At 42.7% G+C, this 13,819-nt stretch overlaps 1 protein-coding gene across 1 annotated transcript; it reads left to right on the forward strand.

Annotated features, from left to right (window-relative positions):
• The first annotated feature begins 1,069 nt into the window (after positions 1-1,069).
• vcpip1 (valosin containing protein (p97)/p47 complex interacting protein 1) lies at positions 1,070-12,695 on the forward strand. Its single transcript, XM_061240652.1, has 3 exons — positions 1,070-3,851; positions 7,886-7,972; positions 8,269-12,695. The coding sequence occupies exons 1-3, from the start codon at positions 1,223-1,225 to the stop codon at positions 9,093-9,095; spliced, it is 3,543 nt and encodes a 1,180-aa protein (XP_061096636.1). The 5' UTR covers positions 1,070-1,222; the 3' UTR covers positions 9,096-12,695.
• Positions 12,696-13,819: the final 1,124 nt, after the last annotated feature.

Here is a 13,819-nt window from a genome sequence, read left to right on the forward strand (position 1 = left end):
CTCTAGTGGCAGATCCAGCACCTAACAGCCGAATACTGTATTCTCACAATTCAGTGTCAAATAATCTACTGCAGGCTATTGAAATTCGCCGTTGGACGTTCTCCTGGCCTGATTTTTAAAAATTGCTTAAACCTTTTGTAAGTCGAAGGGGAATCCTAAATGTCAAAAATGTGTATGCAGTTGATACTGTAGTCTAAATAAATGTGTACAATGTTTGAGCCAATGTACTTCGTGCTGATAATTCTCCAGTGCTACAATGATTTCACGGCTACCATGATGCTGCATTTATCAACATACGTACGTCACTGTACACGTTGAGGGATGGGATGTGTAAGAATAAGAAAGTTACAAAATTATTTACAATTCCTTTTTTCATGATGTTTATATATAATGCCAATCTGAATTTTCTGACAGAGGTATGTTTTACCCAAGCACTATTTTGAAATGATAATTTGATGACCCAAATTCGTATCTTAATTTCACCCAAAGAATGCTATTATAGCCACGGCAGAACTCCCCTGTAGTCAAGCCAATAAGCTAGCCAGATAGTGAATTTGAACTAGCTAGCTGCTAACTCACTAGCACAACAGGGCAGGGTTTATTTCTTATAATCCTTGCTGGTCTGTAACCTAACGTATTTATTTCAAGTTGTGACCGTTCCAAGGGACAATGAATGCGGTGGAATAATAACAATAATAACAAAATATCCTAGACTATCTACCACCATTCAAAACGAAAGAACTCAGGTCATGAAACTGCTATTTTTTAATCTTCCGGATGACTGATGCAACAAAATAGGTAAACAAAACCAATGGTGACACTTTTAGAAATATGGTACTTGTAGTCTTTTAAAACAAAAAAACATTACATATTATGTCAAAATAAACTACTATTCCCACATTCCCGTGATGACACAAACGGCGCACATTTTTGCAGCTGACTCTGGGATATGTTGTCATAGCAATGACTGCGCCTTATATAAACCAACCTATTCTTTTTTTTTTTTTTACTGCAAGAACCAGCGTGCATTGCGATTTTGACGCGTTCCGTAAGACAGGCAGTGAGAATGTCGATGGAAAAAAGAACCGCTTCCGTGTTGTTTTTTGGTTCTGCATTTGTGATGAATAACAGCTGCGTAAGGTGAAATAAGATTGACTAATCGCCGGTGAGTGGTTTATAATGGTTTTGTAGAACGAACCATAGCAACAGTGTATTCGTAAAAATGTCGTTGCAACAAGGATCTAAGAAAAAGGACAAGCGCATTTTGTCTGGTACCTGCCCGGATCCGAAATGCCAGGCGAGGCTGTTCTTCCCTGCTTACGGCTCGGTTAGTATTGAATGCACAGAATGCGGTCAGCGTCACGAGCAGAGGAATCTTTTAAAAGTGGAGGAAGTCACCGATCCGGACGTTGTGCTTCACAATTTGCTGAGAAATGCTCTACTTGGTGTAACCGGGGCCCCCAAAAAAGGGACAGAGTTGGTAAAAGTGATGGGACTATCCAACTACCATTGCAAGCTGCTGTCTCCCGTTCTCACGCGATACGGAATGGATAAACAGACAGGTCAAGCCAAATTATTAAGAGAGATGAATCAAGGGGAAATTTTCGACTGCTCACACTTGGGGGACAGAGCCTTTCTAATCGAGCAGGAACATGTATGTACTGTCGGCTATGGGAAAGATCGATCAGGCAGCCTTATTTACCTGCATGACACATTGGAAGAGGTGAAGAAGGCTAACTGGAATAAAGAGTGTCTCATTCCTGTTCATGTGGATGGAGATGGCCACTGCTTAGTCCACGCTGTATCTAGGGCACTTGTTGGCAGAGAGTTGTTTTGGCATGCTTTGAGAGAAAATTTGAAGCAGAATTTCAAGGAAAACCTTGACCGCTATAAGGCTCTTTTTCAAGATTTTATAGATGCAGCAGAGTGGGAAGACATAATAAACGAATGTGACCCTTTGTTTATTCCACCAGAAGGGGTGCCATTAGGACTGCGTAACATTCACATATTTGGGTTGGCTAATGTGTTGCACCGGCCCATAGTCTTACTAGACTCACTGAGTGGGATGAGGAGCTCTGGGGATTATTCTGCAACATTTCTCCCAGGACTGGTGCCAGAGGAGAGGTGCAAGGGTAAAGACGGTCAGTTCAACAAGCCTATATGCATTGCTTGGAGCAGCTCTGGACGCAACCACTACATTCCCCTTGTAGGAATAAAAAGTGCACCTCTTCCTAAACTTCCAGCTAGGCTTCTCCCCAAGGCGTGGGGAGTACCGCAGGAGCTCATCAAGAAGTACATTCAGCTGGAGCAAGATGGGAGCTGTGTCATTGGCGGTGACAGAAGTTTGCAGGATAAGTATCTAATGCGGCTAGTCAGTGCCATGGAGGAGGTTTTCATGGAAAAGCATGGCATTCACCCCTCTTTGGTGGCAGATGTGCATCAGTATGTGTACAGAAGGACTGGTGTCATTGGAGTTCAACCCGAAGAAGTTACAGAAGCTGCCAAAAAATCAGTCCTGGAAAACCGCCTTCATCGCTGTTTGATCTGCAGTGCGCTGTCCGAGCTTCACGTGCCTCCTGAGTGGTTAGCTCCTGGCGGTAAGTTCTACAACTTGGCCAAGTCCACTCATGGGCAACTCAGACCTGACAAAAACTACAGCTTCCCCCTGAACAATGTTGTGTGCTCTTACGACCCAGAGCGGGACGTTCTGGTTCCCGACTACAAGCTGAGCACTTTGAACACCTGCAATTGGTGCCATGGGACGTCCGTGCGGCACGTCCGCGGCGATGGCTCCGTTGTGTACCTGGACGGAGACCGAACCAACACACGCTCCCAGGGGGGAAAGTGTGGCTGCGGGTTCAAGCATTTCTGGGAGGGGAAAGAGTACGAGAACCTGCCAGAGGCCTTCCCCATCACTTTGGAGTGGGGCGGGAGAGTGGTTAGGGAGACTGTGTACTGGTTCCAGTTTGAGACTGACCCCAGCCTGAACAGCAATGTTTACGATGTAGCCATGAAGCTGGTGACCAAGCATTTCCCGGGCGAGTTTGGGAGCGAGATCCTTGTGCAGAAAGTGGTGAACACCATTTTGCACCACACAGCCAAGAAAAACCCGGACGAGTACAATCCAGTGGCTATCGATGGCGCGCACGCTCGGAGGCTCGGTGATGTCGAAGAAGGACAGGCAGCTGTGGATGTGCAGCCTCCAACCAAGATAATATTAACGGGACAGAAAGCAAAGACCCTGCACAAAGAGGAGCTGACCATGAGCAAAGCGGAGCGAAGCGTCCAGCAGAACATTAGCGAGCAGGCCTCTGTGACCCAGAAGAAGAGAACCGACAGGCTTAAGCAGGACCAGAAGAGCCAAGGGAGGACCCCATCCCAGGGGTCACAGGAAGGGCCGTCCTCTGCCCCGGCCACGCCCACCAAAGCCCCCTACTCCCCAAAGTCTAGCACCGACAAGAAGATCCGGGTCACCACCAATGACGGGCGGCAGGCCATGCTCACGCTGCAGGCTGACACCACCTTCTCGGAGCTCCAGAGGAGCATCTCCAAAGAGTTTGCTGTGCCGCCTGCCCAGCAGTGCATTCGCTACGGCTTCCCCCCCAAGGAGCTCCTGCCACCCAAGGAGGGCCAGGAGAATGAGCCCTTACCACTGCAGCACGGGGACAGGGTGACTGTGGAGGTGGTCAAGGACTCCAAGGAGAAGGAGGCTCCTACCTCGGCTCCCACCACCGGCCTCCACTCGGTGAGGAGTGAGGAGTCGGCCTCAGCCGGCAGAGTGACGTCCAAAGAGCTGCAGGAGAGCATTGACCTTGAGATGTCCTCCCTCTGCCTCCTGGCGACCTTAATGGGTGAGAGTTCTCAAACTGGACTCTTATGTTTATTTGTATGTGAGCCTCTGCTTGGGGATAAAGGCATTAAGTGCCATTTAGGGACTCGGGGTCTCTCAGAGGTTGCTCTTTATTTCCAGGGAATAACTTGATTGAAAAATGGCAAATGCAGATGTGCAGTTTCTGACAAATATTACATAAGAATAACCGGTGCAGCTGATGCTAAAATTGGCTGCTGCTGCCTTTACTTTTTGGGTGTAATGCTAACAGAAGGAAACTGGCATGAGTTATTTTCCATTCCTTTCATATGCTTAGTTGTCCTGCTCTTTGTCTTAAAATCATGCATTTACCTAGTCTCAGCTCTAGGTTGCCAGAGTGTAAGTGGTGGTCAATTTAACCATGAAAAAATAATGAACCGTAATGGTTTTTCCCTATTGTAGAATAGGTAACAAATGTCTACCATTTTAAGTGATTGCCATTTTAAATTTCAACAAGTAATGTCATTTAAAATATTATAAAATTCCTAAAATCACATTATCTTTACACCATACTGATAAGCTGTGTCTTCTTACAGATTCATTAATGTAAAAGAAAGTTATCTTTCTCATGCTTCTAGATCTTTGTGAAAACCTACAAGGCCAATATATTAAGAGTAGTTTTGTTGTGGTAGCTATACGTGCACTCAATGATCACTTTATTAGGTAGACCTGTATACTAGCTTGTTAATGCAAATATTTAATCAGCAAATTATGTGGCAGCAACTAAATGCATAAAAGCATGCAGATGTGGTCAAGAGGTACAGCTTTTCTTTTGACCAAATGTCAGAATGAGGAAGAAATGTGATCTAAGTGACTTTGACTGTGGAATGATTCTTGGTGGACAGGGTCTAAAAAAACAAGTCTAATAAATACCTAATTAAGTGCTCACTGTGTATGAGAAATGGAGTGTAGTGCAGTTTAAGTTTTTCAGAAACCGTATCAATTTGTTTTCCATTTTGCATATTTGAATTAATTTCTCACGCTTCTCCTCTAGGCCTATATTGCTCTTGCTCTGTGCATAAGCAGTAGATTCGGGCATCAGTTGAAGAGTCCATCCACTTTGAAATTACCGTGCTATAAATTAGCTTACTTTACAATATTGATTACTGATTATCAGCCATACATTTTGTAGTTGTTCATTAAACTAAGGTAAAATATTTAATTGCGCAATGGTATGAATTAAAGTGAACAGTATGGGTTAGACAATCTTGTTCCAATTTGAACAGCTGACTTTGGGATCAATTGTGTATCAGGGTGCAGACTTTGTAATGACTTATTGAACCAAATCTTATCCTTCCTCTCTCAAATATTTCTGGCAAACTAGAGAAGGTGACTAAACTCACTTTTCACCTGCAAGGTGTTTTATTCCATGGAACCACACTTTTGGATTAGCTGTTGGTTTTTAAATGTGAAGTAAATATATTTTGGCAGATGATAGTGAGCAGATTGACAGCATATTATTTGCCAAAGTGTGATATGTTTCAGTTTGATCCTGTACTTTCTTTGTAGATAAGCATTTCAGTCACGGCACTAAAAACAGCTGTGGCCATTTGTTTTGTTCTTATATTATCAACTTATTGTTTTTCTAAATTACTAAACATAATGTTTCTGTAGTATTTAACATCAAGCAATTGTTCTTAATGAACTTGGATTCACACACTGGAGACATTTGGAGCACATTGCCTGTTTATGAAGCATGTTCTTGGTCATAGAGCCAGTTGCTATGGAAGTGACAAAACAATTGTGCTCACAATCCATGTCTGTGACAAATGTTCTCTGACATTTGAGCTCCACCCTGATGCACTCATATTGTGTAACTTCTTGAGATAAGATAAAACAGCAGAACTGTACTTCTGTTTTCATCAAAGAAAGAGTGTTTTGACTCAGGCAAGATAATGTCTGTTTTTGAACCTCGTGTCACTCACAATTGCAAACTTGCCTGCGTGGCAGTGAAATCAAATATAGTGCAGATAAATCACCACATTTTTCTTCATGAAAGAAAAGGAAGGTATTTTTTAAACGGTAGAGATTAGACCGTCTAAATGGCTAGTGCATGTTTTGTACCAATGTTAAAAGATTGATGGTTTTACTTGAAGGCTAGAGCATATCTTTTTGTAAGACATAAGACCAAGGTTAGAAGTCCTTTCCCTAGAAACCTCAGAAGGAAAAAAATAAAATAAAAATTCTTGTTTTTTTGTTTTTGTTTTTTTATAAAGTTCATCTCACGTGTCTTCAGGATTCTTTTGCATTCAATTTCAATGTGTGAGATGGTTCATGGTGTTAAAATATATAAGTATAAATGTCTCACTTTGCCTGTGGTATTTTCATTCTGCATGTATTTGACTGATCATATTAATATTTTTAAATACATTGGCTCATGTTTTTCAGAATTGTGTCGAGTCATTGTTCAGTTAGGCCAAGACATGAAAAACTGCCTGGTTGCCCTCCTTGGTATTAAAGTCATGGAAACATTTTGCCAGAGATTAGGCATAAATGTTTTGAAATATCTCCGTTCGCTGAAGCAAATGACTTGCACATTTCTGTGGAGGAATAATGACGTCCATTTTCCATCTGCCTGTTCTCAGCTCTGTTACACGGTCACAGTTTCAGCAGACACTTTGACATGTTAGATACTGGTGTGACTGTAGCAGTCGACTCCTGTGCTGTGTTGGGTTAACGGCCAGTGACTGAAACTGAGGAAACTGGAAGTTAACTCCCCATTCCCTGAGCTGATATTTTCTCCTTGGAGAAATGAGATCACACTCCTGAAATTCAGCACCTCTCTAGGATCCCCACTCATTTCTTCCAGAAGAGCAGGAGCCTGTATCATGAAGCAGAATTACTGAACTAGCTGGAAAACTGTACGGAGTATAACAGCTCTTTTCACTTCAGTCTAGTTCCAGATTTGGGAGGGTTCTGGGTTTTACTACTTTGATACAGGCCCCAGGTTCTTGCCATGAAGCTGTGTATATACATATCGCCCTGAAGCCCAAGGTTTGCTGTCCTGCTCGGTGCAGTGGCCACAGTGTGTCAGAACCTACCTGTCACACATTCCTGTGATGCAAGACAGAGAAAGAGTGGGGCCATAATCAGTTTGCCCAGGACCTGCCATATTCTACTCGGAATTGTGTTGGCTCTCTCAGAAAAAATAAAGGATGTCAGTGTTTTTCCATTTGTGAGATCTGGAAGCTTGCCATGTATCCAAGGGGGCCTGTGTCAACAGTCTTAACAGTTTTCCTTTTCTTCAGTCAGATGACAGTGTTTGTACAACTGTACCTGTCATGTTTGAAAGGCCATCAAAGCATTTTGGCATCACTAAATTAAGATGGACGAGAAGTCAGTCATGGATAGTTTTCACCCCAGCCTTGTAGAGCAAATGTGGCCATCTGACTGCAAGTTCAGCCTTGCCTATAAATGCATGGACATATCTGTCATGTCCTGGGCAGTGATTGATGTATTATGACATGGGAATCTGGTTCAGGGTACTGCTTTTTTAAAGACATGGCCTCTAAATGTAACCATAGTCGTGTAGTAAAGTTTTAACTTCAGCCCAGTGACACGGTAGTTTCTGGGGAAGTGTACACACAAGTGTATCTTTGAGCCAGATTTTATTTGTGTCCAGAGCCAACTGTCATATTAACTTTTACCATGCCTGCTTATACAATGAGGTCAGAACCAGCTGTCTCACTTTGCCCCAAACTCTTCTTAACTCTACTTAACCTGCTGTTGCTTTCTCGGTGTAAGTAGTTATTTGTTTGTCCTCATTGGTTGGCCCCATGATGTCACAGGGGATGAGTATGTATGACTGTGAAGCATATGCTGTTTAAGCAGATAACCTCTACTGTATGAAACACTTTATTAATATGGGTCTTTAAAATAATCAATCTGAGGCCTAAATCTAATCCCAGTTTGTAGTTAAGAGATCTGCAGCCTTTGATATTGATCCGTACAGTATGCACCGTTTCATGTAGTGTTCTTAACCTAAATGAAATTTACATCGTTTTCATGTTTTTGCAGGGGAAGATGTCTGGTCATATGCAAAGAAGCTTCCTCACTTATTCCAACAAGGTGGAGTCTTTTATAACATAATGAAGAAAGATATGGGTATGTATTTATTTTAGTTGCATTTCCTCATCTTGCAAGTTCTTATTGCAGAATGATAGGCTGTTATGTGATGTTTTAGCAGTCTTTATAAATCATGTTGTTTACTGTCAAATTCTTACCTCCAAAAGCCATGTGATGCGCAGAGCTTCAGAGTTGTCAGAGTGTTAGTTATTAAAGTCCAGAAGGTAAAAAGCAGAAGGCTCACTGATAACGGATGTCTGACAGCGATTAGGCAAGTGGATGTGCATATGTGCAGGTCTGATGTCACCGTCTCCCTGTCTGTCCCCCATCTGCAGGACTGATGGACGGCAAACACTGCACCCTGCCTCACCTGAGCGGGAAGACGTTTGTGTACAACGCAGCGGAGGAGCGTCTGGAGCTGTGCGTGGACGCGGCGGGGCACTTCCCCGTGGGGCCGGACGTGGAGGAGCTGGTGAAGGAGGCGCTGGCCCAGCTGCGCTCAGAGGCAGCCGCCAGGAGCCGCGAGGGCAGCCCGTCCCACGGCCTCCTGCGTCTGGGGAGCGGGGGCGTGGTGCGCAAGAAGGAGCAGCTGCACAACGTTACCGCCTTCCAGGGCAAGGGCCACTCCCTGGGCGGGGCCCCCAGCGGGGGCTCTCCTCCGGAGCTGAAGCCCATCTCCCGCAAGCACAGCAGCGGGGTGGACCTGAGCGCCAGCGTGTCGCGGCAGGCCGACCTCTCCGACATCCCCGAGGACACGGCCAAGGAGCTGGTCCGCATGGCTCCCGGCTTCGTCACCCTGAAGGACGGCCGCCACCTGGACCCGGGCATGATCGAGGCCCAGAGGAAGAGGCTGCAGGAGATGGTGTCCTCCATCCAGGCCTCCATGGACCGCCACCTGAGGGAGCAGAACCGGGGCCCCGCCGAGCCGGCCCCCCGCAGGCCCGATGCCAGGGGCCCAGCCGAGAGGACAGACGGGGCCAAGGCGAGTGCCCCCGACTCAACCCTGGGACCTGGCGACCATGAACACTCCAGTATGGACATGGGGGCTGAAACGGCAGCGGGCAAGCAGCCTGAAAAGAGCACGGCCCCGGAGGAACTGGAGGAGATGGAGAGCCAGGATGGAGAGCTCGCCAACGCCACTGAGCCAATGGACCATTCCTGATGGGAGAGGTGCTCCATCAAGCCCTTGTGTTTCACGTAGAGAAGGCACACTACTCATTATCTTCCTCCACAAGGCAGCATTACGTGGGATCGCTGTAGTGTTGGGTTGCATCAAAGCTTAAGGTTTCTGCTGTCTTTTTTGTCTTTAATGCATGACATTGAATTTAAAGATTGATAGTTCATATGAATGTTTCTGCCTTACTGCTGCCCGGGTTATCACTTGATAAGATTATTTGGAGACAATTGATTTGTGAAGCAAGGAAAAACAGCTAAAACCCTTTAGCTATTCTATGTGTGGATCATCATGTGGAAATCATTCTTTTAAAGAAAGCGTGTCGAGTCTTAAGACCTAGAACAGAAGTAGTGGTGCTGGCAAAGTGGATCTGGAAAAGCATTACCTATCATTTTCTAACAGAAGTTGTTTTTGCACTATACAAACTATGACAACATGAACACATAGTCTGACCAGAGCAGAATTTGTATTGACAAAGAATTTTCACCACGGCACTTGCTAACATCAGGTGTCCAGCATTACAAATGATTTTATTTCCAACGGTTCTCCTTTCTGCATGTTGTTTTCTTGCCGTTCTTCATTACCACCAGGTAATGAGAGGGCAAGAGTATGGTGCTTAACAAACCACCAGACATTAGTCTCTTACTTTGCACTTAGTTTGCTGGACAAAAATGGAGGTGGAATTCATACAGGTTAACATTTAAGTGTCAATGTTTCCAACAGATGCAGTGACAATTTATTATGTAACCTATTTCATGAACCAAAGTAAGCTGTGTTGTTGAGAGTTTGTATAGAGCACAAATACAGTGTGAATTGAATACTGCACTTGGCAGAGAACACCTTGAGGTTAAAGAGCACCTAAGGTTCTTTTCTGTAAAAATAAACCCAGAGGAAGTGTTTGGTTAGACATGGCAAACATTTATAAATCAGCCTTGTAAAGGCCATCAACTTGGTGCATTATTGGTATGTACACGGCATGTGCTTGGGCTATGTTTTCTAATAGCTAATAATTTCTAACACATTTTGAATTGTCATGAGGAAAAAAAAAGTCATTAATTAATGGAAAAAAGGTTAACCAGTCCTTTTTTTCAGAGGAATTCCACAGGTGCACTTAAACTTCTGTTCAAAGGTGTGAAAGAAGTGCATTTCCATTGTTACCAAACTGTAGCTGAAGCCTTCTGCAAGAAATGCTTTGATCAAAAATGCAAATATTTGAGCGATGTATGAAGTATCGTGAGTTTTCTTTATTATTTTTATTATTACAGCAATAGAGAAAGGACTAATTATAAACCAAATCACCTACTACTTCTTTAGAATGGAAACCCAACTATTGATTAATTTTCAGTGTGGCGCTAATGCGCTTCAAAAAAGGAGAACAGCTTTTGAAATCTGTGTATGGGAATGTAATAGCATTCATCAAAAAGAAAGTAGAAGAGTGTGTAATTTCTGCCATAACATGGTTGGATTTTAGTATACATTTAAAATGAAATGCAAGCTGGCATTTTTACTGTACTGTGTGAAAATACAGATTTGAGAAACACCTGATCACTTGAGCATAATGAATATTTGCAGTATTTTTAATTTAATTTTGATATTTTGCAGCCAGTGACTCAGGTTTACAGGAGACAGTGTGTGCATGTGTCTGAATAATAGGATTCACAGATGGTTGGAAAAACCAAAGTCTGGGTCATTCAGGGTGTGACGGCCCTCAGATCAGTGGCATCCTTTTAGAACCGATGTTTACAACTTTGGGATAAATGCCCACATGCCGTCTTACCTGATGGCATGAATGCTGCAGTTCCAGACCAGGAAATGGATAAATTTGTGCCAACGCAATGTAGTTATTTACCCTTCTGGCACACTCACTAGACCTTCCTGCTCCATCAAACTTCATTAAGAAAGAGTCTCTCGTGGTCTGTTTTTAATTGTAAGTTTGCAGAATGCTAAAAGGAAAACTTAGGCAAGCCCCCTGTGAATGACATGCTGTACAGATGTAATCGCAGGCTTGGCAGCTCTGCACTTGCAGTTGGGTATATCACACGATGCATGTCTACCTACAATCCCAACAGAGCTAACCCTTGACCCCAATCAAAAGCCTCTTGCCAGGTGTGTCTCTGGGGTCAAAGGTCACACAGGTTTTCTTTTTGATGGATTTTTTTTGTTGTGTTTTCTTTTGGATTGCCTTAAATTCTTTAAAATATTTTACAGCAATATACAATTGGTAATTGTACCCTTTATCCCCTTTCTTACCATATACCCATTACCAAATGGTAATTTGCACCACATTATGCTTTGAGCTGGTGGAAGAATGGAAACTTAGATTTAGCTAAAGGTTTTATGGTGAAAATGTCAATAGTGAATGGTGAAGGACTTACAAAATAAATATTACAAAAATAATTTTTGAGGAAACATTTGGATGTGTAGAACCATTTGTGCTTTGCTTAGCTCTTCCATATCCGCGTGTCTTGAACATCAAGCATTTTAAAGGAACTGTACACCAAGACTGTATTCAGTCCCTGGACTATTGTTATATATTTTTAAAAGGTGCTTCAAAATGATTTGCCCCTACATTCACACATTCTTTAGAAGTAACAAAACACAACATTTAGTAATGGTGCATCCCTTCTGTGATGGTGATCCATCCAGTGTAGGCGATTGGAGCAATGTGTTTTTGAAGTACCTTATATCTGTTGCACTGAATGCTCATTTCAGTGCCATTTTCTGTGCACATGGTAAAGAGTAGGAACACACAGAGCAGGTTGGACTGACCAAATACAAGTCCTTGGGTTCTGTGCTGAAATGACGATTGACCTTAATGCAGAACTTCTTTTCAATTTGAAGTGTTTTAGCTCTGTAAGCATAATGGCCACAGAAAGGTACCGCTGTGCTGCCAGTTAATGGAACCGGGACCATTTTGGTTCCTGGAGTTGCTCTCTAACGTTAAGTCTTTGGCCTTATTTTATTTTATTTTGAATCTAACTTGGTCTAAGTGAAAGAAGCATGAATATGTTGATAAGGTGGCCCATTGAATTCCGTGCCACCATGTGGAATGAAGCAGGTTTTCATGTGACTGCAGCGACTCCTGTCTCTGACTACATAACCGAAGTGACAAGACGGTAAATGTTAAAGCTGTGATGTTTTCCAACTTAGCTGAAAATCAAAATACAAAGTGAAAATTGAGCACTTTCAAAGCAAGAGGGAATGTTAGAATATGTATAAATGGTTTGTGTTAGTATATATATAGTTCTGTTCTCAAAAATAGTATATATTATTGTCAGTCCATGGAAAGAAGCAAAGCGAGATGGTGTACTAGCCTATTCTCAACAACACTGGTTATTTTCATCAAACCTGAGGTTTGGTTCCTTGTGACTGCTGTATTAATTATACGTATTGTAAGCCAGTGTATTATAAAAGTATATATTGTACTATACTTTGATCTGTACAGAAATTGAAGTTGTTTTGTTCCATTTTTTTAGTTAACATTTCTTGTTTGCTAATAAAACAACTGAAGTTGCTACGGCTTCAATATTGCTGTCCGCATGCTTGACAAACTTTTCAATCTCTCTGCAATAAAGAAATTGCTTCACATTACCGTTGTGCTGTGGGTAATTAATTATCATCTCTTCACGGTTGTACACGACCACAATCTACTTGAGAATGATGCCAAGCAATGTCCACTGTAATGGAATGACATTTTGAGTTTTGGGACCAAATAGTAAACAAAAACTACAATTACAGTAAATGTGTAATTATATGAATGTGTAAAATATAATCAGAACATGTACTTGGCATCAAAAACAATAAATAGGCATCACACTTAAATTGCGCCATATTTTAACAAATGAAGAAAGAAAACATCGGAATGTACATTGGTAGAAATAAGGTTAAATTGTTTCTGCAACGTTACTATCATGAATATTAATTAATTCAGTAGACACCCGGAATACAGATGTCATCATATCATGGTAACAAAGTGTACGTCATGTGGGCTCCAAGATGAAAGGTTTGGCTACATAATGCATCCATCCATCCATCATCTTAACCCGCTTATCCAGAACAGGGTCGCAGAGGGGCTGGAACCTATCCCAGCATACATTGGGCGAAAGGCAGGAATACACCCTGGACAGGTCACCAGTCTGTCGCAGGGCACACACACCATTCACACACTCATGGAGAGTCTAAATTCCCACGGGCAATTTAGACTCTCCAATGAGCCTAACCTGCATGTCTTTGGACTGTGGGAGGAAACCGGAGTACCCGGAGGAAACTGACGCGAACACGGGGAGAACATGCAAACTCCACACAGAGAGGCCCCGGCCAACTGCGATTCAAACCCAGAACCTCCTTGCTGCGGCGCCCTACATAAAACAGTATGTAACAACTTAGGACATGCAGTTAAGTTGGATCAAACTAAACAGTGCCAAAAAATCATGTGCACGTGTATATTTCATTACTCATTGAATATCACTGAACTAGCCTTTCCTAATCCCAGAGTGTAATTCAAGTGGCAGGATCCTGCAGTAGGTTAGATATGTCTTTGAATTGTATGTCAATATGCAGTCTGGATCTGCTTTGGAATATCATAACTGGTCTTCATCCATTGCATTTTACAGGTATGTAAATGTGACACATTGGCAGCTGGCTGCATTAATGTGAAAATAAAGCTTATTTTATGAGAAAATGTTAAATATATTACAGACAAAGAATATGAG

Source organism: Conger conger, chromosome 4 (genome assembly GCF_963514075.1).
Source record: "Conger conger chromosome 4, fConCon1.1, whole genome shotgun sequence".
NCBI lineage: Eukaryota > Metazoa > Chordata > Actinopteri > Anguilliformes > Congridae > Conger > Conger conger.

Coding starts and splice junctions, on each gene's coding strand:
- vcpip1 (XM_061240652.1), top strand. CDS start 1,223: ATGTCGTTGCAACAAGGATCTAAGAAAAAGGACAAGCGCATTTTGTCT. Junction 3,852..7,885: donor CCTCCTGGCGACCTTAATGG/GTGAGAGTTCTC, acceptor ATGTTTTTGCAG/GGGAAGATGTCTGGTCATAT. Junction 7,973..8,268: donor CATAATGAAGAAAGATATGG/GTATGTATTTAT, acceptor CCCCATCTGCAG/GACTGATGGACGGCAAACAC.